The sequence below is a fragment of the Microchirus variegatus genome (genome assembly GCF_963457635.1).
Source record: "Microchirus variegatus genome assembly, chromosome: 3".
Taxonomy (NCBI): domain Eukaryota; kingdom Metazoa; phylum Chordata; class Actinopteri; order Pleuronectiformes; family Soleidae; genus Microchirus; species Microchirus variegatus.
In genome coordinates this window covers 29,504,692-29,532,232 of record NC_139804.1, presented here as the reverse complement: position 1 = coordinate 29,532,232, position 27,541 = coordinate 29,504,692, and the positions used below count along the sequence as shown (strand labels likewise).

The window sequence follows — 27,541 nt, the reverse complement described above, 5'->3', positions numbered from 1 at the left end:
CATCGCCCTCAGTCTACATATTTTAGCGGTCGCCACAGTGGATGATCCGCATGTTTGATTTGGCAGATTTCTTCGCCGGATGCTCTTCCTGACACAACCCTGGCTCCGGTCAATTTGGAGTATAGTGTATGTTTATTATGCTCAATTACACTATGTTTAAATTTTGAAAGACAGAAGGAACATTTGTGTCAAAACCCTAATAGTCTTAATCATATATAACCAGTTTTTTTGGCAATATGTACTGCAAATGTCTTAATAAAGCACATAAAATCAAACATTGCAAGGCAACTTGATTTCCCGCTAGTGAAAAATCCATCTTACCAGGCTCCATCCTTTCTACTTGTGGCTGACCCACAGCGGTTTGGACTACACGGCTTCCTAAAAGCAGGGAATAGCTACGGTGTGTGTGTGTGTGTGGTGTGTGGAACAAATAAAGACTGCAACTGTGTTAGACGGATGGTAGAAGTATTTTATGAAAGCGTCTGGCCTATTTCTTTACAGTTCACATTAACAATGCTTTCTCCAACGCTTCTGTGTAACCTAACAAACCCGCAGCCGCGTCAGGTTACGTAAAACATAACACCTGCCAAAACCCCTTTTTCACACCCTCATATCTGGTGACCTAAGACATGAGTAAACCCACCTCCGTATATATCATATTCTCTCCAGCGAGTGCGACTGTCAAAATAACATGTCAGTGGAAACATCAGCCGTGAAAACAGGTTAAATATTTCACATTTTATTTTGTTCTGCTCATACAGCTCAAACAAAAACGATTCCATGCCAGAATTGAAACGACTGAAACGCTCATACTGTTGAGCGCCATTCAGAGTTGGGACAGCATCTTAAAAATGATTACTATGTAACATACATAACAACATATCATGTTTCACACATCTGTCCTGTATTGCTGTTGATCGGTTATTGGCCCAGATTGGACTCAGATAAATAGACAGAGCTTGAACGACGAGGCTTCTGAAAAATAAGAAGCAAACATTAGAATCAGTTTCTTTGGTGACTTCACCTCATTCACTGTTAGATTAGGAGAACGCTCCAACGCACTTACTGACAAAGACCGACACTTATCTCTTTAAGGCTGTGGCGACGATGACGATGAAAGAAAGGCCCTGTGATTATCTCAACCGGGTGGCGTAGTTGCTGATCAGCCATTTCTTTTTCACTGATAATGAGTAAACGTCCACTGGTCCAAAGGCCATTGCATGGCAAGACTTTGGTGATATGTTTGGACTCTGTTTGATAAGGACACAACCCAACCTAATGAAACAGAGACCATGTGTAAAAGCATTCTAGTAAAGCTTTTTTAGGTCAAAGTGAATACTTAAAACCTCTAAACCCTAAAGCAGACATGTGTTAGCCAGGTTATGTGTATTGGTGAGGAGAACTCTCACTGTGTGTGTGTGTGTGGCTAAAGCCAATTTATACTCCTGCGTAAAGTGCTCTACGTGGGTTACACAGAGCCCTCTGCGTCGACGGAGAGCCTGTCAGAGAGCCTCTGCGTCGTCTCCGACTGTACGAAATATTTTTAAGTGTCCGTTATTCCGTCAAGGGACAACGGAGACGGCAAGGGCTGCGATTGGTCCTCAGAACAGGGCAAGCGATCGCTGCTCTGCGCCGGCCACAGTGCACACCGAGCGTCCACAGAGGCGGAGCTGATCACCGCTGACAACGTCGCTGACTATAAATACTTCATATCTTAATACACACAGCACATGTTTAGACTCTAAGCGGCCAATTTCTCGCCCCTCAATAAAGGCTTGAGAGGTCTCCGTGGTTACGCAGTCGGAGAACGCATTACGCAGTCGGAGAAGTATAATGCGGCCTTAACAGAAATGGATCGGAAGACTAATGTGACTGTTCACATCAAAAACGATTTGATAAAAATTTATACTCTTATGCATTTGAGTGTAATTCAAAAGACGACGAGTTAATTACGCTTGATCCGATTCTTAGCTTAAGCTGTCAGTGAAGTTAAAGACGCCCTCCTAACTTTGAAAACAAATGTGCATTGGCTTTCAATAGCAGAACTATTGCAGCTCAGACTGGAGCTTTTAAGGTGAGTGTCAGTCACAAGTGTTGGGTGCTGGATTACAGTAGAACACATAGAAATAGTACGCTTTGTTAAAGAAAGGTATCGAATCGGAGTATACTTTAAGTACATAACATTGGCGCCGGACACCTCCCCTCAAAGTCAGCTCACATTTCCTTTGGACAAGTCCATGAAGTCCATGTGCCATAAAAAAAAATGTATTAGCTCCATAATTTTTGGTCGAGCGCTGGTCACAGTCATATTTAACAATTCAGTCAAGGCTCGGAGCAGCAGACAGTGGTTATAGCCTCATGTTCTCTGTCTTTCAGGCATTAACTTTGGATACTTTATGGCCACAATGAAAAGGGTGCCAAACCTCCAACCACTCTACAGCTCAGACAGGCTCACTCTGCCTCCACTGATCTGTTGTTCCACTGAATTAAAGTCATTCTGACCGGCACATCTGGGGTCGTCCAAGTGAAAAATTAAGTCCTTACATCCAAGTTAAGTCTTATCTGTGCTCCTCCTATTGGACACACACGTACTTCTTCCACCAGGACTTGGAGAGCATCTTCATCTTATCAGCAGTGCTGCGGACCTTCCTCTCCCGTCGTGCCCTCCTGTCAGATTGCCGCAGCCCCACAGCGATGGCGGCGTCGAACACCTCCTTCAGATTCTTTTGCGTCAGCGCCGAGCACTCGATGTACGTCACCGCGCCGATTTTCTCCGCCAGCGCTCTGGCGTCTTCGTCCAACACGGGCCTCTCCCGCCGCCTCGCCAGCTCGATCAGCACCTTGACGTCCTGCCGCAGGTCGCACTGCGTGCCCACGAGGAGCACGGGCGTCAGAGGGCACCGCCGGCGGATTTCCGGGACCCACTTCTCCCAGACGTTTTGAAAGGACGCGGGGCTGACCACGCTGAAGCAGAGCAGCAAGGCGTCAGTTCGACTGTAGCAGAAGTGCCGGAGTTTGTCAAATTCGTCCTGGTGGAAAGAGAGCGAGAGTTAGCAATGTGGTCGTGTCCCATTATTTTCAAATCAGACAAGATTTTCCATTTGGCTTTGCTCACGATTATCTTTGCTCTGTGGAAATGCGTGTCTCAGACAGACCACACACACAAGTGCACTTCACTGGCTCAAGCAGCATCACATCACAGGAAAGGCAGCCAATAATCGCTTAATGACTACTCTACACATACACACATATATATAGATATATATATATATATATACACATACATATACATATATATACACATACATATACATATATATACATACACATATATATGTATATATATGAGCCCAGCCCACTTATTTACGTCATCCAAGGTAAATTAACACTTTGGAGACACACACAGCTTTGACAAACAAGCCCCCCACATCCTTGGGTACACACAGATTAAGGTTTTGCAGAAACTCGACACAAACCACTCCTTCTCTCTCCCTCTTAACTCCCTCGGTTTGTGGCACACATCTCGCCTAATCCCCGTACAATGCTCCGTGCCGGCACCTTTCTGATTTCTTAACGCAACTCTAATCTGCAGAAACAACCGCTTATTCAAACTGTTCACATGTGGAACCGGAGCTGGGTGCGGGGGGGGGAATACAGTAGACACTTAATCAACGTTTGGGCTTTGCTTTGTTGATGTGATGACGCGGACTGTGCAGACGTATCAACCTCTCAGAGTGTGGAGCAACTTTGTTTATCGCAGCTTTTGGCTGCAGCTGTTATCGTCTCTGTCCAAATCTCAGTCATTTGGTTCTGTTCCCCCCCCCCCATTTCTGGCTCTAGCTTACCTCTTATGAAACTGCACCAGTACAGTAAGTGTTTGAGGACTTTTATCCGCCCTTATTTGCCCAAGCTTGTCTGCATGTGTGGGTGCTTGTGTGTGTGTATATGCGTGTGTGTGTGTGAGTGCAGTTTGAACACTGTGTGCAGCTTGCAACATGCTGTGAGGTTTTTTTTTGTTTTTTTTTAATGTGTTCCACTTCACTGCCAAAATGTCTTTGATTCTGCGTAGAACTGGCAGTTAATATTTGTGAAATGTGTCAAATATGCTGCTCCCGAAGGGCAGGTTTCTATCGAGATGAAAAAAACCAACAAAAAAAAAACCACCCATGCCCGAGAGAAAATATAAACACTCTTTCACAAAGTGTTCTTAGCGATATTATGAGTCAATAACTTTTGCCCGACAGGTTTGTTGCGCCACCATGTTCTTATCGGAGGAGACAGACAGACAGACAGACTGGAAAAAGAAAAGTCTTTTCAATTTTCTTTACATCACCTACAGCCAAACCGCTGCCACAAGATACTGTAATACCTGTAGAGGCTGAGGAATTCTACTGTCTTCACACGGGCTGACGACTGAGCGGCTTCAAATGTCAAGCACGAAGCCCCAAAGCAAGAGTAGACAGCAAAGGCTGCAAATGGACTTATTCATATTTCACGAATGATTCACAATTGCTTTCTTTCACAATTAATCATATTTTTGTATAACCCTTTAAGGCACGCACCAAGAAAATAGCAAAGGAAAAATTGTTTCTTTGCATTTTTTATTATTTTATTTACTTATGATAACAACAACAATCAATATATATTTTTTAATTAGACCATACAATATTTCAAATACAGGCCTCTACCAAATGGATGAGACGTCTGTTCATAATAAACCTAGTTTTCATAATTCATTAAGTGTTAGCGAGTTCAGCTTGATACATTTTTCAATGAGATATAGTGACTTAAAGTGTGGTCGACCAAATGGATGAGCAGTACCTTAAAGGGTTAACGTCACATGAGACATCTAATTGCTTTAGCACGTACTGAAAACAGAGCAAATCACATGTTGTAGTCTAAGAGAGTTGTCACGTGGTTTGGACGGTTTTATGCTTCACAAGAAGTTGTTGGCTGTATGGGCTGAAGCAGGTAAAATGTCATATCTTAGGTCATAAGTTGTGTTTGTTTTCTTGGTATTGGGTAAACAACAAGTCATTTGTGGAGGCACTGAAGGAAAATGTAAGCATTAGCCACCATAATTGGGATTCATCCTGTGGAGTCCATTAATACTTGTGCAAAGTTTTAAAGGTGCATTATGTAATAAATCTAAATCAACTGGCCATAAAATCCTCCTAATATGTCACAGAGACTCAGGAATAATGTTCATATAACAAACTGAACTCACCAACAACAACAGTACAGACAAAATATTTGCATTAAAAAATATATTTTGCAGACTGCAAATCATGTTTATGTTTTGAAATCATGTTTTGGCTAGTGGCGCCACCTACCGCCGTCTACCCATCATTGCAGTCAGTAGAGTCTCAGCTGCCGAACAACCACGGGTTGCCAGTTATGTCGGAAAACGAAACCTAAAAGACCTCTGTATTTTGAAGTTTAATGTAGTAACTGTTTTTGGCCACATTCTTACATATGGCACCTTTAAGGCAATCGATCAAGTAATATTTTAGTTTGCACCATGACACAGTCTTTGAAAAAAAAAAGAAGTGACATTTACAGCTAGATGGAGCCAAGGCTGAGAGACTCACCTGTCCTGCGGTGTCACACAGCTGTAGTCTGACTGGGTTTCCATCCACCTGAACCACAGCTGTTGAAACAGAAATAAACAAAGACAAATATGAGTAGAAGGCCACCAACTGACACAAGCATATTCACTGGCATAAACAAGAGCGTGCCAGTTGGACACACAAAGACCGCCGCTCTGCTCTGCTCTGTCTCGCCCACCCACTCTGCTGCTTGTTACAGTTGAGGCCATAACACTTAACTGTCGCTCGGACCCCTCGCTGGGCTTTGTTCTCTGTTGTGTTTTGACAGAGGCCATTCCAACGCTGAGAGAAAGAGAGAGATTTTTGTGTGACTCTTCCAGTCAGCCTCACTTTTAGATTGAAAAAGTGAATGAGTCACCTTGCGACGGCTTTCATTACGGGGCCAATTATTCTTTCTAGACGACTGAGCACAGTGGGCACATGGAAACATTTAAAGTGCGCCCGGAGTGGTCGGTCATACAACCTGATCAAAGAGCCTGCTGGAGCTGCTCATGTAATAGGACAGGCACCACGGCACCCTGCTTTAACAAAAGGAAGGAGAAAGAGCCTCTGAGTAATCATTCCCTAATCCCTGACATATGATATTCCTTTGATTTTTCAGGTCCCAAATTCCCACTTATCATCATCATTCCCTCCCTCAGCCTCATGCTCCGCTGCGTCCCTGCCACCTGTGGCATTGCGTAACTGCTCAGAAGTCAGCTTTCAAGAGGACACTGTTGATCTGAAAAAAATGACATCACCGTTAAGGGCCCCCACACCACAACTGCACAATCGCTCTCTGTCAGCCAGGCTGCGGGCGAAAGACAATCTGTGCCTCAGAGCCACTACAACAGATGTGCCCATTCCACTATAGAGGAGAGGGCTCGTGGGTCAAGGCTGACTACAATAGGCAGAGTTGTGCAATCCAAAAAGGCCCTGAACCAGAGACCAGGCTGTACCAGAGGGCTGAGCCAGTGCTGGTCTGAGGGTGGTGTGTGTCTTTTATTGGGATTTTAAGGAACTTTAAGATAAATGACAGCAGCTTGGGTTTACAGTTCTGATTACTGTTTCAGAACAAGCATGCCTGCTAATGATTTTGCCAATATCATATTTGTGCTCTTATAATATCTCATCTTATAGACCCAATAGCTCAGGGGTGTCCAACTTATTTTTCTTCAGGGGCCACATACTGCACAATATGATCTCAAGGGGGCCGGACCAGAAAGCTAACCACATAATAACCTATAAACAACACGTTTTTCAAAATTTTTCCTCATATTATACTGAAGTTTACCATTTACCACACTGCATTACACATGACATATCACAATGGATCTACAAAGGCACAAACATTTAGTCACAGGCATCTGGAACTGAAAAATATGGTCTTTCACAGTATGATAGTGACATTTTAACAAATTCATCCTGCGGGCCAAATTGGACCCTCTGGAGGGCCTGTTCTGGCCCACGGGCCATATGTTTGACACCCCTGCTATAGCTGATACGGATACAAATAAGAGCGCCAATAGATTTCCTTTTAAAGGTGATGGACAGGTCACAGGTGATCACTTTAAAACAAGACGATTCTGTTCTTTCTTTTCTTTTTTGATGACACAAAGCCTGCTGGGACTAGTGAGACAGTTTGGAAAGTGGAACCGTGCCAAATGGAAACCTGGCTCCTGTTGGGTTAGATAGATGATAGGAAACACAAACAAATCTATGATGACAGCCAAATCATAGGGGGACATAGCATGGAGTGAGAGGGTGCAACCGAAGCATAGCAATGTTGAAGAAGAGAGAGATGAAAAGGCAAGTGCAGACAAAACACACGTTTACATCAAAAATGGGGGTGAAGTTTCATTCAGTGATGTGTGTTCTTACCCGAAAAGTCATCAAAGGCAGTGGGGACGTATTTGGTGGGATATCCGTTCGTCGTGTAGCTGACCACCAGGCTGGTTTTGCCCACCGCTCCGTCACCGAGCAGCACGCACTTCAGCAGCCGCTCATTCGCGTCTCCGGGCCGGTCAGGTTTGGGGTTGTGCGGAGGCACCGGAGGAGCCATGGTCCTTCCGTAATCCATGGTGAACAAAGGTGACATTCAATCGGGCAGCACTTGACCGCTCTCTCTCTCCTCGACGGCCAGACGAAGCGTCCACCATGGGAAGAACAGGTTCCCCCCTTTATCTCGAAACTGTGCCGTGCCAAACAAAATAAAAGTCCGTGCGTAAAAAGCGTGGGTTACCTCTCTGCCCGCGCGCTGTCAAACTCACTGTGGCGTCTCACCATCCCGACTCCAGAGAGAAAATCCGCACTTTACGACACGAGGGCGGATCTTGACGCCGTATATGTTCACAGTCATTTGACTAACCACGCCCCCTTCACCTCCTCACAGCAGAGAGGCCTGAACAGACGCAGGTGGACTTTTCTTCACTTATACATATATACGTATATATACACACACTCATATATATGTTTATATATACACATACATATATATACACACACTCATATATATTTATACATACACATACATATATATATACACACACACACATATATATATATATACATACATATGTTTATAAAAATATTAATCAATCAGTGAATATATATATACATATATATATCTATATGATCTACATACATATCACATTCACACAACACTGTTAAACTGTTAATAACCTGGGGTACAATGATCCAACAGTGTAGCGGGTTGACCTTGTGTTAGCAGGTCCATACTTGTCTTGTCCAGACATCAGTGAGAAGAAGTCACTGGTGTCCATTTTGAAGATGATGCATCATAACGTGCTGAAATTTCAAACCCCCTGTCAGTCACTGAGTAAGTCAGACCAGACCAGACCAGACCAGACCAGACCGCCTGACCTACTTTCGTTTGTTGCCAGCTCATGCTGCAAGGAGAGTTTTATATATATACATATATATATTTATATATATGTATAAATAAACTTTACATGTATATATACATATACATATATACAAATATATATATATATTTACAAGAAAACGTAACTTACCTTCTGCCTGGTTCTTTTTTTTTCAAACTGCACTGGTTCAGGAGAAAAGGTCAGACACATTTGCACAGCTGGATATAATGAGGACGAGATTAACTCTTGACCTTTGTCGCCCTCTTGTGGTAGAAGGCAGGACCAAGCACTGAACTTGCACCCTTTTAAAAAAATGTTTGCTACATAAAACTATATATATATATACGTATATATATCTCAAGAATCTTTATGTTCTTCTTTCCACTGAAGATAGTTCTGGTTATGTGCTTGTTGTTGTTGTTGTTGTTGTTGTTTGGGCCAACCATATTCCTCCCTGATGATCCTGTATGATGGATATAGAAGTATCTGCTTGTATTTCTCAGCACTAGGGAAACAATGAATTACCCTGACCAAATCCCCAACTCCATTTGTACAAACGCTGGTCCAAACTTGCAAAGGAAACCTCCTGTGCTATGATTCACTGTTACCTGGAGACAGTCAGGATTGTATTTGAACGTTTGACTCACCGGTCCAGAGCAACGACTGACAGGTTTCTGCCAGTTGTAAACTGAAGACACTGCTCGACATCTTCCATTTTGCATGCATCGACTGTCCTCAATGTGGCCTTTTCTGTGCGCTTCTTAACCCCGGTCTGCTGTGGAATCTTTACCTGGCAGAGACCTTGCTGTTTCCACCTACAATTAAAACCTGTTTGGTATAATTGGTCGATCATATACCTGATTATAACCCTTCATAATCCCTGGTGCTGTGCAAGTGTGCCCCTAATATACAAGAATTGGGAAACTTTCCTTTGAGATTGTGGTTCATCATTAATATACTAATAAATAAATAATAAATAGTAATAATAATCCCCTTATCTCTCACTCCATCTTAATCTTAATGTGAGGAAGAGGAGGATGATGAGAGAGCAGATTATTCTATTGGGAATAAATCTGCTCTGTGTTGGTGATAATGTTTTGTTCTTTGTCTAAACGGTTTGAGAACCACTGTGTTACTGGATCCAGATCTGACGACTGTAATGAGGTCAACGTCATGGAACAAAATTGAGCTGATTTTCTTTTTTGTGTCATAGTTAGTTTATCATGCTGCAGGAAGCCATAAGAAAACGGCAAAAATGTGACGTCAATGTCCTCAGACGGGACCTAAAACGTGGCACTGATGACTGAATGAGGCCAAGAAACATTTCCAACACGATCACACAACCATCCGCCTGCAGGTTGGTGAACATCGTGTCCTCATCCTGATATAATGATATATAAAATACAACATACACATTACACTATGTATTTTCAATGTTTATTCTAAACTCTATATTTTAAAGCATACAAAATGTTCAACTTATACTGCTATAAATGTGTTTTAATGACTTGGAGTTTGTTTTTGTCCTGTTACAATTTGATTTTAGTCACATAATAGAAACCTGATAATCCAAAGTGTTTACGATTAAGATACACACCAGTTTGTGTTTAAATATAATTTCACAAGACAGTTCTCAGGTAATCAGCTTCCTCTATGTGTCAGGCTGCGTGGACACATGAGGGAGTTAGTTTGTTAATTTCATCAGTATCTCATTGACTTTGCTGAAGGTGGAAGAAAACGATCAGTGACGAAGAAGCAGAAATGATACAATACTGGTGCGGTGAACAGAAACAGCCAAAATTACAAATAAAGAAAGAACAATTAATAACAACATACAAAAATGTGTTTTTTAAAAAAAATTAATTCATTATGAATTTTGGCAGTTTCTGTCCTTTTGATTTTTTTTTTTTTTTAAAGCATCTTCTAAAGGGAAAAGAGTATCCTGAATACTTTCATTAATCCTAAAATTTATTTGACTAGTTACACAATGCTGCATAAGTTAACTCGTCATGGTGCACATGTACATTCACACAAGTATTGTTGTCGAGATACAAAACCCCCCGTTCTTAGCGAGCGTTTGCTGTAAGCGATGGTCAGCAGCTGTAAGATCACGCACAATAACCTGCAGTTTAAAAAAAGGCACCTGCTGTTTTCATGCTTCCTCCTCCAGGAGAGAAACAATCAATCTGACAAATGAACACTGCTCCTGGTCCGTCAGTCTGTCAATGGACGTCCTGACAAGTGATCTTTATGGTGCATCTCATGTTTCAAGAAAATGTTGAAAGAATTCACATAAAGGTGCTAAATGTAATGTATTATATATGTTTTGTCATAAAATGACTGTGATGTGTCGTCAGAGATGAAGGAAATGGATAAATGTAAATATTGGCTTCACTGTCTGTCTCTTTCATGTTGTTGAAAAAAATGTTCAACATGAAAGAGAACATTTTTCAAACATTTAATGTTTAACCTATTTGCAGGAATGTTCCCTGAAGGTTCTCCTGTGGTTGCCATGGAAAGCTTTCCTAAAGTTCCCCTAACGTTAGTTTTTGGTTGCGCATTTGCTTCCCAGAACGTTACTTTTCTACAACCTTCAAACAACCTTTAGAGAACATTCTCTAAAAATTCCCAGATCATTCCCCTAATGTTACTTTTCCACAACCTACATACAACCATTAGAGAACTTTATCTTAAAGTTCCCAGAATGTTACTTTTCTATAACCTTCATACAGCATTTATTGAAGGTTCTCTAAAGGTTCCCCTTTAGAGAACCCCTTTTTCCCCTTTTCTACAACTTTCATAGAACATTTAAAGAATGTTCTGTAAAGGTTCCTACAATGTTCCCCTTACGTTACTTTTCTACAACCTTCAAACAACCTTTAAAGAATGCTCTACAAAGGTTCCTATAACATTACTTTTCTACAACCTTTAAAGAACGTTCTCTAAATGTTCCCAGAATGTTGCCCTGACGTTCCTTTTCTACAACTTTCATACAACCTTGAGAGAACGTTCTCTAAAAGTTCAAAGAATGTTCCCCTGATGTTACCTTTCTACAACCTCTATACAACCTTTAAAGAATGCTCTCCAAAGGTTCCCATAACATTACTTTTCTACAACCTTCATACAACCTTTAAAGAACGTTCTCTAAAGGTTCCCCTGATGTTACTTTTCTACAACCTTCATGCAACATTTAAAGAATGTCTCTAAAGGTTCCCAGAATGTTCCCCTGATGTTACTTTTCTACAACCTTCATGCAACCTTTAAAGAACGTTCTCTAAGGTTCCCAGAACGTTCCCCTGATGTTACTTTTCTACAACCTTCATGCAACCTTTAGAGAACGTTACCATGTGATAATTGTCACACTTTCACTTTTAATTACTTGTCGTTGACAGAATTTTTTTTTTATAAGATTAATTAGGTTTAATCTTATAAAAATAACAAGTACGTCAGCTTGGATTGGCACCAGCGGCCCTTACAACCCTCGTGTGGAGGATATAATGGTAGAAGATGGATGGATGAAAAAAAAGAGGGTGGGATTGAATTACAGCTCTGTGTTGACAGTGCTTTGAATTGGGTTTGCAGTAACTGTTTTAAATGCCAAAGGTATATTTGCATATTTTACATAAATCTCCCTGGAATATGATGTTTAAATTTATGAGTGAACAATGCTGGTGTGAATGAAGATGGACGTCTGTGTATGATGAGAAGAAACTGAGAGAAAAAAATCTTTGTAAAATAAAGAAGAAATGTGACTTTTAATGTAATTGCTTGTAGGTAATATTTGAGCAAGCGATATGTCAGGAATCACACACACACACACACAAACATACACTCATTCTTACATACACACTGATAAACTGTCATGAGAATGGATATGCATTCAGAAATGTACATGTGCCGACACATGCGTTCTTATCTGCCAGTTTTATGCTGCCATGATTAATGACGGACGACCTCTGGGGCTTTTTTTGTCCTCGAGCGTAAAACACCTTAAAAACTGACGTCCCTTTGCTCAGGTGTGTGGCCGTCAGCGTGGAAACAATTCCCACTTCTGGTCGCAGTACCTCATTTGGACTAAAGCTCAATCTAAGACACTTCTTAATAATTTTTTTTTTTTACAATTTAAAAACAACATTTCCAAAGATGGTCACAAAGGATGAGGCGAATGGCTGACTCTTTCCACTGCTGACATCAGCTTCAAAGGTCTCATCCAGGATTTATACACCTTGTTTTTCACCTTGATTAAGATAATTCCCATCCCCAACCTCTGTCCCAATAACTTAGATACAGTTAAGAGTATAAAATGCCATGCTTGTCATCGTCCTTTTTTACGTAACATCCCTTCCCCAGTCTCGGAGGCTCTGTTCTCTGCACAGACTGCTGGGTAAGACATCTGAGTGACAGCCTGTAACGCGGGGAGCTTGTGTTCAAGTTCTTGTTCATGAATGTTTACTGGGTTTTGGGTTTGGCGCCACCGGGAGTCGAGTCAGGAGGAGGGCCACCGCCATGGGCAAGTCTTACAAAGCTGTGAAGGAGAAAGAGAGGAGAGTTTCTTAGGGATGATGACTTATCTCGCTTTGTCCAACTAACCACGTTACTACCTCATACTTTTTTTTTTTTGCATTTTCTTAAAGCGGACCTAGACCGGAATTTCCAATTAACGCTGGTTTTTTTTTAGTGTGTATCTGCATCATTACCTTGTTTAAGAAGCCCTGAAGGTTCAAAACAAACAAACTCTTCTTCTATTCACAACCTTTCAAACTAAAAAACTGTGTTGATGGCACCATTGTACCAGAAGATGGCGCCATACGCACATGTCCAAAACGTTGTCAATGTGGGCCTGGATTTTTGCAAAGACTCCGTCCACTTGCTCCTGTAACATGATAGTGAAGAACAAAACATGTTAAATTCATGTTTAAGAACAGTGAGGTGAAGGCTAGAGCGACACAACACGAAGAACACAGTGTTAACAGTGAGTGATTATTACCTGGTGCTGTCTGTAGAAAAGTGGCAGAGAAAAGAGAGCGATCACACCTGGAGAAAGAAAGAAAAACAACCGTTTAAATGACACGGGAACATGTGCGTTAAGACGTTCCACATGTCTGCGAGTGGACAACGGAGAGAGCGGTTTCTTACTGATGATGAACAGAGTAAGGCCATTGCACAGCGCTCCCAGGTAAGTAAAGACGTACATCAGGACCAGGAACTGAGACCAAGAAAAACAGAGACAGAGAAACACAGCTGCAGAGGGTTAGTTCCAACTTTCATCAGTGATCTGAGCAGAGGTCAGGGGAAAAGCCTGCAGCTCTGCTCCATGTGGCTTTCATTCAGTTTCAGGAAGCAGTAAATCAAGCGACACGTTTACCTGCATTCTATTATACTGTGGATGTGTGTTATTGTGTGCTGCAGCTGCTGTAATGTATATACAAGTAGCATACTAGCCCTTTATTAGTAATCATTAAGCACGTATTAACGAACACCTTATCCTACATAACCTTATTCTACCGCTATTACGACACAAATTAAGATTTTTCCTGCATAAGGTGTTAATACTTGCTTAATATTTACTAATAAAGGGCTAGTGTGCTACTTATATGCATGTTAGTAAGCAGCTAGCTAATAGTATGTGTATATGAATGAATACGTCTTCCTTAATATAAAGTGTTACCTAACTTATAAATATAGGCCGAAAGTAATTGCTGCCTTGTGCTTTCATCTATTCTATTTGCTTCTTATTTTTTAAAATAAACACACAAAACTATAAAAACAGTACAGACCACACAATTCAGAAAAATACATCACAAAGGTCATCAATAGGCCCAACTGTTGACAGGTTATAGGGCAAACAAATATTTAAAAAGTTAAAATCATTATTTCTTTACGCAATAAACCTTTAAAAAATAATCACATTTTATCTATCATTCTAATTTATTTGTTGTTTTTAACATGCATTTGTCCCCGTCTTGCCTAAGTCTCACTTGTAAAGGAGATTTAAATCCCAATGCGACTTCCCAGTTGAATAAATAATCTCTAATAAATCACTAAAATGATCCGCACTGACACAATTCTGTACTCGATGAAGGAAAGTTGCTCTAAATACATCGGTCCCAGTATAGTTTTACATCTCTCAGTGTCTCAGGCCCCGATATGGGACACCCCCACCCCACCACCCCGCGTCTCAGATGGGAATAGTTCATCCCGGGTGTTTCTGCGTTTGGCGTCGTTCATGTCATGTCACATACCGGCCAGGTCAGGGTTGAGGCTCAGTTACTTCACACTGACTCACTCATTTAGTGTAAAGGCATTAATGTCTGTGTGTGTGTGTGTGTGTGTGTGTGTGTGTGTGTGTGTGTGTGTGCACACTTGCAAAACTGCTGCGCTTCATAACTGAAATGTCAGAATATGCTGGAGATTAAGTCAGGTGTAATTCACAACATTTCAGCGGATACCGATGACGTACGCAGGACTGGAGCAACATACTGGAAACATCTATGCAGCTTTATAAGGACACACTTTTTCACACACAAAATGTTTCATGGAGACACACATCTGCTGTTTTTATCAACCATTATCAAGACACGCTTGAGCATTATATATACACGAGTACGTACTTACGTACGAGTTAAACTCAAGTTTACTAATATACAAAGCAGGGTTCCTACAGCTCAAAGCAAGTTCAATTTAAGACCTTTTAAATGCCACTTGGAGTGAAATTTAAGACCCATTTTACAATAAACAAAAACAACAAAGCTGCCCAAAACACATTAGTTAGGGACCACTTTGTCCAAATGTTTATTTCAAAATAAAACATGACTTTTTGGTCCAGTGCAAAAGTTGTACAATTCTTATTTTTAATTAACTGTTTTTAGATTTTCACTTACAAAAAAATAATCATAAAAGCCTAATTCCTATGTGTTAACATTTTTAAGACTTCTGAAAGAGGGGTTCAAGACATTTTAATACTAAGTAAGGCCTTGTTTTTAGACTTTTGAATTTTAAGAAATCAATCCATTTTTAGCACTTTTGTCAAATTCATTAAACCTTACATACATTATTTAATATTTTTTTAAATTGAAAACATTGATTTTATCATTTGTTTTATCCAGGATATTTTTTTTTTTTGGCAACGCCTGTGATCGGTGACATGAAGCCATTAGACCCCCTGATATTCAGAAGGAATAAATCCAGAAAATGAAGTTAATATATGGCTCCTACAATAGGGTTTTTGACAACAATTTGCCAGATTCAGTGCAAATGAGAATAGTTCTCAAGTGACTCATCTGGACAAATAAAGGTTTAATAAAATAAATAAAAACAGTACATTCATATATTGCATCAAAACAGACAAACTGTGTAAATGCTGTATCAATTAAAATTATATTTTTTCTTCTCCAAAGTAAAATCATTACTGAAATATGTCATTAGGACTGAAAGCTGCTGCTGTCAATGATATTGCTTTGATTTAAGAGCAGCGACTTTAGCGCTTAGCTGGTATAATGAAAATGACGGTTGGCACGGCGACGCTGTCATTGCCACTGATGAAGGGGGGGGGGGGGGGGGGGGAGATGATGGAGCCAAATGAAAGTTAGCAGAAATGCACTGATGCTGGGATTGATGGCAAGTTCTGGACGGAACGAAATAAATCTGAGAAGACCAATATTTAAAGGGGTAAAGAAGCAACAGAACCCCCATGGACACAAAGATAACCTAAAAAGATAACCTTTCCTAACCATTACCCTTACAACTAAGCACCTAACCCCTACCCTAACATAAATCCAATTCTAACCCTAACCCTAAAACTAAGGCCCCGTCCCAATACCTCCCACCTTAAAATTTCCCCTTGGTTTGGAGTGCCCTCAACCGTAAATTCCGAAGTGGTATTGGGACACCACTACAAATTAGCGTAGTGATCGTAACGAACGAGCTAACCTACGTCACATGTGGACAATTCTACCGGTGGAGCGTGCAACTATTTTCATTGAGGAAAAATGCCGGCGAATCAAGCTGTTGTGTTGCCTGTTACGTTGGCTATGTTTGTTTTTCTCCGTCCTCGTAAAAGCTATATCACGAATGTGATTGAAATCTGAAGTCCAGGGTATTCGTGTTCAAGTGAACGCCGTTACACACATCCAAAACACTGACAAAACTACCCAGATGTAGCAGAGCTAGCTAGCTGCTATTTGCCAAGTGCTTCAAGAGAGTATGCGAACGCTCTCGAAGCACTCAGCAAATAGCCGCTAGCTAGCTAGTTCACTAGCTGCTTTCATAAATCGTCAGTTATTTTCTGACATTGGTGTTCAAACATATTCCAACACATTTCGACATTGTAACATGCTTATTTGCGAAAATATATTACAATGAAATAGTTCCTCGGCAGATGTGGATGCCATCTTTGTTGAAAAATATCACCCGGCTTGCTGAATTCGCAAAGCATCATGGGTAATTTGAACGCACAAAATTTAGGGTTAGGGCAAAAATATAGGGTTAGGGGAGGTATTGGGAAGGGGCCCAAGTCTGATCGCGTTTTTGGGTTGCTAGAACGTTAGGACCAGCCAAAATGTCCTCACTCCCTACGGGTATTAAGTTTTTTTGTACCCAACATGACACCCATGTTATTTATTGTCTGCCATATCTCGCTCCTCATGTTCCTTACACGATTAATGACAAAATACAGCTCACTGAACCTTGAAAGTGTGCTGGATCGGCTCACCTTGAGGGAATCAAAGAGGTTTCCGACAAAAAAGAGTCTCTTCAGAGTGTCAACAGTGGACAGAGCCATTACGATGGCTTTCTGCGTGTAGAGCTCAGCCTGCTCTCCACTGAAGCTAATGTCCATGTCAAAGTATGACCTGCGACAATATGAGACGACAAAGAGAGGAGGAGGTGAGGTGCAGGAAAAAGAACATTCCTCCTCATTAAAGAACTTAGTTAATGAAAACTAAACTGTTTACATATTAAAACACAAGCACAGACACATGTTACGGTATGCTACACCAAACCCATTATTAATCAAGCCACTGCATTTTATAATAACTGAAAACTATAAATAGAGTATAAAATAATTACTTCATTTATATAATAAGTGCACAAAAAATACACAAGAGACATATGGAAAATGACAAATATGTATGTAAAAACTCTAAAGATCTATCAAACAGCAGCTTTAAAACAACGATTTAAACTGGGGCAGTGACTGAGCACTTCTAAAATCCACAGGCCGTTTAAATGTCTGGGGACTTAAACCGCTACTAAGAATAAGTGCATGTTCATAAAAGACAGCCTGAAAGTTATTTTGGATGAATTAACTCAGGTTATAATAGGATAAATCCAGTGTTAGTCTCCTTTTTCTCCTCTCCATCGTCACCACCGTTCCCTTTACTTGTTTTTAAATTAGAAAAGCTGGAACACGAGAGGAGAGTATAACTTTTAAAAGTATACATTCTAAAAAAAAAAAAAAAACTAGCATCTTACTTGAAGGGATGCTCTCCATCGCCCCATTTGAGGGCATGGATGACTTGATAGTAGATGCGAACGGAGATGGTGACACAAACGACTGCCAGGGAGATTGTGGAGACTACAGTGATGATGCTGAGCTGGAACAGGGTCAGCAGGGCCACAACCAGCCCGGTGAGCACCATGCCTGTTCGCTCCGTGTCCTTCCAGTAGATCAGGTCCGTCACTGAGAGACAACAGAAGGAAAGAGAACGATAAACCGTTAAAACAGGTCAAAAGAAACGGGATTTGAATGCAAGTCGATGTAAAAAGGAGATACTAAACCAAGGTAGTGACCGCAATCTGTAATTTTTGTAGTAATAATATGAGCTCAGTGGCTAAAAGCATAGACAAGAATAGACGTAGCCCTCTAGTTTAAACAAATTTTAAGCCTAGGAAGCATTAGTAAGTCCACTTTTTCCTGAATGAAGGTCTATTGGAGAAAGAGCCTCAACTTCTCACTTGACATTTTCCTGACGACTTGAAGGTCTCTATCTGTAGTTCCAGCTCTTCTTCAGTGACACATGATGTCACCTTTGCATATTATGTCCCCACTTAGAGAGGAAAATAGACGCTAGTACTGTCCTATACAGTAGGTGCCTGGTTGCAGGTGAGACCTGTGAACCTCTGCTTTCAAACAACTACCACGGTTAAATCAGTGAAATCACAAATCTTCACAACGGGAGTGCATTCAGTGTGTTATTTCTGGTGCAAAAGGGTTGCTGTAACATCTGTGAGATAAGAAGTTTGAAGTGAAGCTACAGAAGAGGTCGTGGGAGACATGATTCAAGGGAGGGATTTTCATTCTCCAGCACGAGAACACACACACACACACACACACACAGCAGCTATGAGGACACGTCAGACTACAGCCCGGGCTAAATTTAGTCCCAAGATGAAAGAGGGAAGCAGGATCAAGGATAATTTAGACGCAGGATTTCACAACACCTGCTGACAGACGTCAGCCCCCTGTCCACACACTGTTGGTGTCCCTCCCTGTCACCGCAGCAACAGCTGCCGTGGAGACCGAGGCGTCCATAGAGTCCTGCGTTACTGGAGTGGATTAATATACAGTAAATAATATATACTATATCTAGTTTGAATTATTTCAAAAACATTTCCATTCAGATAAAAATCCAAAATATCTTAATGAATAACACCCTTTGCATTGTGATACTGTATAATGTGGATAATATTATACAGTATATATCCACATATATATACTGGTATTAAAACCAGTGTGATGTGTTAATCTGTGTAGTTGAATGCTGATGGGCTGTCAGACAAGTGTCTAACTATTTGTGCTCTTCGTTTCGGTGAAATGCTAAGCCTCAGCGCTAAAATAAATGGAAGCCTATTAGAATACAGTATTTTTAGAGCAGATGGGTTATTTATAAAAAGTGACGGCATACAATTAATACACACGATGCCCGTGAAACAGTTACTCATGACATAAGAGACGGAGACGTCGACGAATTTGGTCAAAAGAAATGTAAGTATCTTGGTTTAGAAAAATGTCTGCAGTAAACAAAGGCATGTCCAGGGTGTACACCGCCTTTCGCTCTATGTCAGCTGGGATTGGCACCAGTGCCCTCCGATGACCCTCATGTGGAAGATAAAGTGGTATTCCCATCCAAGAGAGCATGAGAATCTATGGTGGCCTTCAGGTAACATAAACACAGAGCCAGTGTTTCTTCAGTCCATTCTGTGCTACTGTAAACATGGCAGCACAAAATGGCAGACTATTTCAGGTGATAATAAATCAAATGATTCATGATAACAATAATAATATTTTGCGATTGCTATTGCTATTTTGATATCCGATATGCCGATATATCGGGAGTGCTTGGGCCGATAACCGGTGACGATAGACAGTATATACAGGACATGTAGTCTCTTCTGTAGTGAAATTAACATAATGTTTTGCCTACTCATGTTTCAGCTGTTATTTTCTTCATTGAGCAAAAAAAATTAGCATAAAAAAAGCATAGTAGTCAAGGAGGTAGCCGCCTACTGTTTCAGTCATATCAGCAGATCTTAGCGTGTTTTCCGATATCTGATAATACATTTAAAAGACAATATCTGCCGATACCGATATCGTGCATCTACACATTAAAACATAAATACCGTATTCCGTTTGTGTGGATAGCTACACCCACAAATTAGACATTTAAGCTAAGCTAAACTAAGCTAGGCTCACCCCCTTTTGATGGTAGCTTTTAATATATTTTATGTGATTTTTTTGTTCTGTAATTTCCAATTTAACATAATATGCACCCTAAACCTAACAATTTGAGAAAACATAGACATACATTTGTCTAGTTAGCTGTAAATAATGTCATAACCTTTCTTGGTTCTCAACACTGCTGCGCTAATGTCAGGCTAATGTGCCGATCGTGGTCTTCATGTGTTGGTCTGAACTACCAGATACTCATAAGTGAGTGTCGTGATTGGCTGAATAACTGAGACACTATCACTATAGCACTGCTGACCACAGTGATAAGACATGACAACAGGACTTTATCTAAACTCTAAACAAGAATTTAAGTATTTGAATCCTTTCATTTAGCCAACAAGCTTAGTCATACATTCTCTCAAACAATCATGCCACAATTTAATGCATTTCAACAATAAATCCATTTAATCAGAAATGTCACACACGACAACAACATATTCTATTAACATACTGCAACATGGCAGGGGCAGCCACCCATTTGAATGGTGCTGCTGCTGCTAATTTAAACTGAGGTATTTGATACAGCGTCTCTGAGCTGACGGAAGCTGCCGTCTCCAGAGACTCTGCTTGTAAAATGACCAAAGAGAAGAGAGAAATCTACTCGGTTTCCTCCTCCAGTCTCATGAAAGCCTGCTCCCTTTTCCATAACACCACATTCACAAAGGTAAAGAGTTCACTACTAAAGACGACAAGTGGTTTCCTCCCCTCTGCTGTCTGTCTCACTCACTCACAGCTCTTTGCAGAATCAGCTCGTGATTTTAAACAATAACCTCAACATCATCTACATTATGTGCACACACGCTGCTGTCACAAATCATCCTCTTTTCACCAAAAGCCCAACGTCTCACCTTTACTGGCCATTTTGATTGCTGCTCCAGTGTTTCCCCCTCACACCCTCTGTCCCCGTCGCTGTCCTGCTGTGCTCCCCTCGTCCCCCCGAGCTGTTTTTGGACACCCCCCTGCTCATTCAGCAGTCCAAAGTCCTGATGTCCCAAAATAATCCTGTTTACCGCACCGCCCACCACTCTTCCAAGACTCCAAGGGCTTCACACAGAAAGAGATGATTCACAGCAATCGTACAAGAATCCTAAAAACCACCGGCTCAAAAGCAGAATTCATTTATGGGATACCTTTGAGCTTGGAGATATTCGTAGAGTTGCCTCCATAGTTATGACTGAAATATGAGAACCTGGATTTATTTTCTCTTATGTCATAAAGCCAAGCTCTTTGGTGCCATCATCACTTATCACTTTTGCAACATCAAATTCTCTGTTTTTGTTAGGGATATATATTCATTTAAAAAAAGGAATATCTTCAAGAAATTAAGTTGATTTCATTGCAACATTTTTTAAAGATGCTATTAAAATTGTAAAAAAGTGATTCAGGTGATAATATCAGATAATTTAATTCGACATTGTGTGCAACTAGCTGCAATATACACACACACTAATTTAGGTTGAAAATCAAGTGAAGTTTTTATGTTAAATGTGATATAATGTCAGCGAGATAGGCTACTTTCCATATACTGTATGCATGATTTCCATGTTGTAAGAACTGTATCTCGTTGAGTTTCCGTCAATAAAAGGCAACGTTGAAATCATAATCAAAGCACAAGACATGAGAAGAAATATTAAGGCCTTTTCCACAAGGAAATAGAACTTTTCCGACACAATCCTTTTCTTTTTCATTGTTTCAAGAAGCGTCTTCATCCACACAAATTCACCCACCCCTGAAGGGACTCTAGACGCTGTAGTACAGGTCTGTGTCGTAGTGATGCTGCTATAGAAATACAGCAACTTTTTGAGATAAAGGTGCATAAAAGTGAACATACCAAACAATCTCCACACACTAAAGAGGAACACGAACACAACAACAACAAATACAGGGACAGAGGATGCAAGAGCAAGAAAGAGGAGGGACTATGGTGTTTGTATACTCAACAATGTAAGAGTGGCATTTTGAGATTTTCTCACTCTGGGGACCCCATCACTCGCCCCCCTCCCTCGTGTCCACATCAACTAAAATAAGAACAAGCTCCACTCTGACTGACCGGGCCACTTGAAGTGACTTTATCTTTGTCTCACTGCACTGGCTTCCATTCAATTGGTTATTCCAACTGACTGATGAATGCCTAACCTGAACCTTAACCTAACTACAATTCACATCTCACCTCTTCAGAAATGAGGTTGGTCCACATGAGGGCGACTCCTGACAATCTCAGTGTCCTGAAGAGAATCTACTTGGTATAAACAAGGTCAAAGAAGTCCTGAAGAGTCCTGGCCCCTTACCCTAACATTATCCATCACAGCTAAATGACACTTAAACCTGGTCTTAATCCTCAAATAGCCCCGTTAAAGTTGTGTGGAGCAGCCAAAATGTCCTCACAAAGATAGGTTTGCATGACAATTGGTTGACACAGCCTACTAAAGGCATGTACACACACACTTTGATACTCTGATGTCACACTGATGTCAGCAGTAATCTGAATGTGAATGTTCACTCTCCACAACTAGCCAAACATTCCTGAAATCCCACTGAAGGGTGACCATGGAGACAAAATGAGCAGCCAAGACTTCCAGGTGGGGGCTGTGTGGTGTATCTTTTTTCTGCCTGCTCTTAAAGGTCCAAGCTGAAATCTGATCTATTCTTTATTCAGACAGAGTATTGATCAATGAGCAGAGCAAGAGATCTCACTCAGCAACGAGCCGAACGCAGAGATGCGTACCAAGAGAGATGAAGGATGAGGAAAGTTGTTGACACTTGTACCTGCTATGTGGCTGCATACTGTCGGGTCCTCTGATAGGTTGAGCGCTGAAAACCAGTGATCGCCGACCAGCTGTTCCTGAGAGTTTAGAGCAATGTTGGCTGGAGACGTGGACGCTGGGCCTTTGGGTTGCACGGATGTGAGCAGCCTGACGGAGATGGTTTCCCTAACGACAGGAGACTTGGACTCGGGGGTCGGCGAAGCTGCCGGGAAGCAGAGGGTGATGTCACTCTCAAGATGACATAACCGCACGTTTTTGTGCAATCTCAGCTTGAACTAAAACTAATAACAGAAAATGTCCAAATAGATATTAAATTGTAGCTCATCTCTATTCTGAATTAGTAACATTTCTAATAGAAAGCAGTACAATCATTCATCGTTATGTGTTTTAGACCAACTGTACCTCTGTTTAGATTAACCATCATTTTAAGTCACTAAAGACGAACCTGATCATGAGATGATCATTTCTCATCATTTTCATGATACAGCTGAAAACAGATTAGTATTTTTGCTTTGTAAACCTTTGTAACCTGGTGTGACAACAGCTAATTGAAAATATGAACAATCTGATGTTCAAACCTAAATAAACCTTATATTCCTACACTCAAAGATCATAAAATGAAAAAAAAGAAAAAAAAGTTTGGGCTATTTTGATGCAACTCTGTGCCAAACGAACTGTTGCTCATTAAGAGTCAGGCTTTATAATCAACTCTTGACATGTTATGATTAATGGTCATTACTTTTTTATGAGTAGGAATTTGGAAGAACTTTCCGTGTGAAGAAGAAGGGAAAGCACAGGCACATTATTTGGCAAATCCTCATGAAACGACAGGAAGAACTAATTAGCTGCAGATGGCATGTGTGAATAACTAAAAGATTACCCTTAGGAGCAAAAGTTGTTTTTCACTTGCCTTTCAGGGAAATATATCAGTAAAATAAATAAAAAATACTTCCCCCGTTTCTCTCACCCTCATGTAGCTGTATGGGTCTCTGCTGCTGCTGAGAGGACAGGGATGGAGCAGGAGGCGGCACAGTCTGGATCGTTCTCTCCTCTCTTTGGATCACCTGAGTTTCTAGGTCCAGATTTTGGGAAGAGTGCTGCATTGTCATAGTCTGAGTTTGTGTGTCCTGGTCTCCGTCCCTCTGTCCAGCTTCACCTGCTGTCCTCGCCTCCTCCTCCTCCCTCTCCTCCGCTCTCCTCTCTGATGGCTCATCTTCATCCTCCTGACCGAGGAAGGCCTGCGGGTCCCAGTCTACGTCGGGCGAGTCCAACAACGTTTCCAGCGTGTCTGTGCGAAACAAAGGAGTGCGGCTTCCCCGAGAGCCGGTCCGGCGGCGGTCACGCAGGTGCCGCGAGGCTCCCACCGCCTCGGCCTCGGCGATGGCGATGTAAGAGAAAGTCAGCTCATGAGAGTTCTGACGTGGCGTGCCCCAGATGGAGGGGGACGAAGCCAGTCCATCATCATCATCATCATCATCATCTGGATCCCCGTACCCACCGCCCTCCTCGTCGTCCGACCACTCCCTGGCTGTTTGCAGCTCAAAAATCTCAGACTCCTCGTTTCCACCTGGAAAAAACACAGAGAAGAAGAGGAAAGAGCTGAGAGTCAATTGTACAAACTCTTTGTAGGTTGTGATTTTGCGTTCGATAAATAAAATGTGTCAAATGATTTGATGTGTGGGAGAAAAAGACAACATTTATTCATTGTTCAGAGTTACACAATCCAGTGTTTGGTTAATTCATTTTCATAAGCAGTAGCCTCACACATGACAAGTAAACTTATACATTACAGGTATTGTGTGTAAGAGTCAAGTGTCTCATACCATCGGTGCATGGAGGCGTTGAGTCTGGAGTGGATGCCACAGAACCATATTCCTCTGAAAGAAAACAAAGTCAACATTTTGAATCAATGTGTGCACAAAAAAACTCAAAACTGCAGCCAAAATAAAATGTCAAAATGAGAATCAGAATAAATCAGAATATTGTTCCTACAGTCAATATTTACTCGTAAACAAGCGGCAGCAGCACAAAAGCAACCTCAGACATGTAAATATCAGAACGAAATGCAAACATGTTGTTGCTACAGTCAACATTCTATACAAATCTGCACCTAAAACAAACAAAACAATGTGATAAATATGCTGCTTTTTACCTTCAGTCATCTCTCTGAAAACAAGAAGGGCATTAATGAGATAAAAAACATTTTATTCCATTTAAATTCATTATAAAATTACAGTTAAAGATGTTTTCGTGAATCTGAGTACTTGTTTGGCCCGTAAAGTGTCAGAAAATGCTAGAAATGACGATGTACTTAAACCATAATTTCTTGTTATATGGAGCAAAGGAACCAGAACATTTTTCGCAATTAAGAAGCTGAAACATCTGAAAACTTGTTCGAATGATTGAAAAAACAGCAAAACAGCAACATCAAACTGATTGATCGATTATCAAAATAGTCCTACATAGCCCTATTCACATCATAACAAAATAACACCACATGTGACTACATTTGAAACGATGTGTACAGCCGTTACATACAGTATCACAGGAATGTGGCTATAGTTCAATGGCGTGCTGTAGGTCAGAGCTAAACTGGCAGCAGTGAAGGCCTTGACTACATTAGCTCATACAATACAGAGCTGCTGTATGAACGCAGGCTATTCTTCCTCTGCGTTAACACGCTGTCATACGAATGAAGACAATACCAGGTGAACGTTGAGACAGACACAAACACAAACACCAGGGTGAAACAACAGCCACACAAACACCAGTAAATCACTCAGGGACAATGGACAGATCTGCTTCTGCACTGCATCCGTCTGTCCATCCATCCATCGACCATGTGTTTATTAAAGGGTTACAGAGGGAGAGGAGGGGGAGACAAGAGGAGAGCAGGCACTTAGCAAGAGGACATGATGGAGCTGGAACACACACATGTCGATGGCACAGTGAGATCAGCAAATACGCACACACAAACACACACACACGCACACAGACGGGAGGAAACTGCACAATAAAAGCAGACTCACGGCAATGGGAAAATCCTAAAACCTGGCCCATACTCCATCAAGGCATCTCTGAGCCCATCGAGTCCGGAAGCCCCCACCGACTCCCTCCAATTGCTGCCGGCAATCACACCCTGTGGATACACAGCATACTCCCTCCCTCCCTCCCTCTCCCTCCACCTCCTTCTCTCCTCGTCTTCCGCTCTGTCACTCAGCAGCCCCGCCCTGCTTTGCTCCAGCATCCTCCTCCCTCCCTCCCTCCCTCCCTCCCTCCCTCCCTCCTTCTTTCTCTCTCCTCAGCTCCACTTGCACGGTTATGACTGCAGCGGTGGTAGTGTATCCTACAGCAAAGGGAGAGGAGCACGAGTGAGCGTGCAACGGTGCCATCTCCCATTCATGGTTCACTCCGTGTTCCTCATCATGCGTTTTAATGTGTAACAACACACACACAGTCTGGTTTCCATCACTTCATAGGACATCACATTGACTTAAACTAACCATAACTACTGCTGGCCTAATCCCAATCCTAACCAAACAACACATCGTCACCTTAAAATTTAATCTAATTTATGTTGTGGAGACTTTTTGTCCACATGAGGACGACACTTCCCCATAATGTGAGTGAGTAAACAGATTTAAGTCCCCACAACATGAGAAATACCTGAAACACACACACAGGTTTGCACAGCAATTCTTCTTAGGACACTGCAGCAAAGTGCATCGTAAGCTTCCACTTAAAAAAATAAAAAATGCATGCACTAGAAAGTTGTACAGCGTAAAAGGCTTATTCTATCCGGCAGATTTTTTTTTCCTTGAAGCAATTATCCTTGGTTACATGTTTCATATCAATCTCAACAAGCCCTACCAAATGATACAAACTGGATCTTTAATATAGAAGAACATATTAATTATTGAAACTAATTCCGCATTAACAATCATTTATTATGATTTAAAAGCTGGAGCACAAAGCATGTGGAAACTGGTAAGATCTATTATACTATAATGGGAAGTGAGTTTGTGTTTGTTTAGACTTAACTTTACATTAAAAATATATATATTTTATAGTGTCTTTTTGAACAGTAGAAAGAATTGGAGTGGGATGGATGTAAAAAAAAAACATCATCTTTTTCCGGCTTCTCCCTCTCTTAACATCAAGATTTATCTATCTATGCAAGTGATAAGGAACTCCAGACCAATTTAACAACCCTTGATTACATCGATGTACTCGTCGTCCTGTTCACTCTGTGCATGCTCAGTGTAGATAAAGTAAGCGAGGCGCCTCCTCTGAGACTAAAAACAGCTGATAAAAGGTTTAGTACTACTTTTAGCTTGGTAGAAACAAGGGTTTACCTTGTTACCAGTGTAATCTCAGGAGTCCCGGCATTTACACGTCAGGCCATTGGCTCCAAATACACGGCAGTTAATGAGATAAAGACACAAATATAACGCTGGTGTGACACAGCGTGGACCAAGCACTTACACTTGTACAGCTCAGGGTGGGCTTAAGGTGTGTTAACATGGGATTACCCTTTGTTACTTTTAAATAAGAATAAGAATAAAAAATACTGTC

At 41.2% G+C, this 27,541-nt stretch overlaps 2 protein-coding genes across 6 annotated transcripts; both read right to left on the bottom strand.

Annotated features, from left to right (window-relative positions):
• Positions 1 to 745: 745 nt before the first annotated feature.
• rhoub (ras homolog family member Ub) lies at positions 746 to 7,858 on the bottom strand. Of its 5 annotated transcripts, none has more exons than XR_014592789.1 (5): positions 7,470 to 7,858; positions 5,592 to 5,650; positions 2,593 to 3,029; positions 1,067 to 1,275; positions 746 to 975 (listed from the first exon to the last, which is right to left on the bottom strand). XR_014592789.1 is itself a non-coding variant. In XM_083886100.1 (4 exons), the coding sequence occupies exons 1-4, from the start codon at positions 7,684 to 7,686 to the stop codon at positions 1,134 to 1,136; spliced, it is 855 nt and encodes a 284-aa protein (XP_083742226.1). In that variant the 5' UTR covers positions 7,687 to 7,858; the 3' UTR covers positions 746 to 1,133. The 5 variants fall into 5 exon arrangements, 3 of the variants coding, with proteins under 3 accessions (XP_083742226.1, XP_083742227.1, XP_083742228.1); XR_014592790.1 differs by having other exon boundaries at positions 1,067 to 1,250; XM_083886100.1 differs by having other exon boundaries at positions 746 to 1,275.
• A 4,340-nt stretch (positions 7,859 to 12,198) lies between these two features.
• On the bottom strand, positions 12,199 to 26,213 carry rtn2a (reticulon 2a; the record flags this gene model as incomplete). The annotated part of the gene is made up of 10 exons (XM_083886953.1): positions 12,199 to 12,998; positions 13,288 to 13,346; positions 13,461 to 13,507; positions 13,610 to 13,679; positions 17,184 to 17,322; positions 17,945 to 18,152; positions 22,968 to 23,168; positions 23,934 to 24,625; positions 24,790 to 24,843; positions 25,996 to 26,213. The coding sequence occupies 10 exons, from the start codon at positions 26,211 to 26,213 to the stop codon at positions 12,923 to 12,925; spliced, it is 1,764 nt and encodes a 587-aa protein (XP_083743079.1). The 3' UTR covers positions 12,199 to 12,922.
• Positions 26,214 to 27,541: the final 1,328 nt, after the last annotated feature.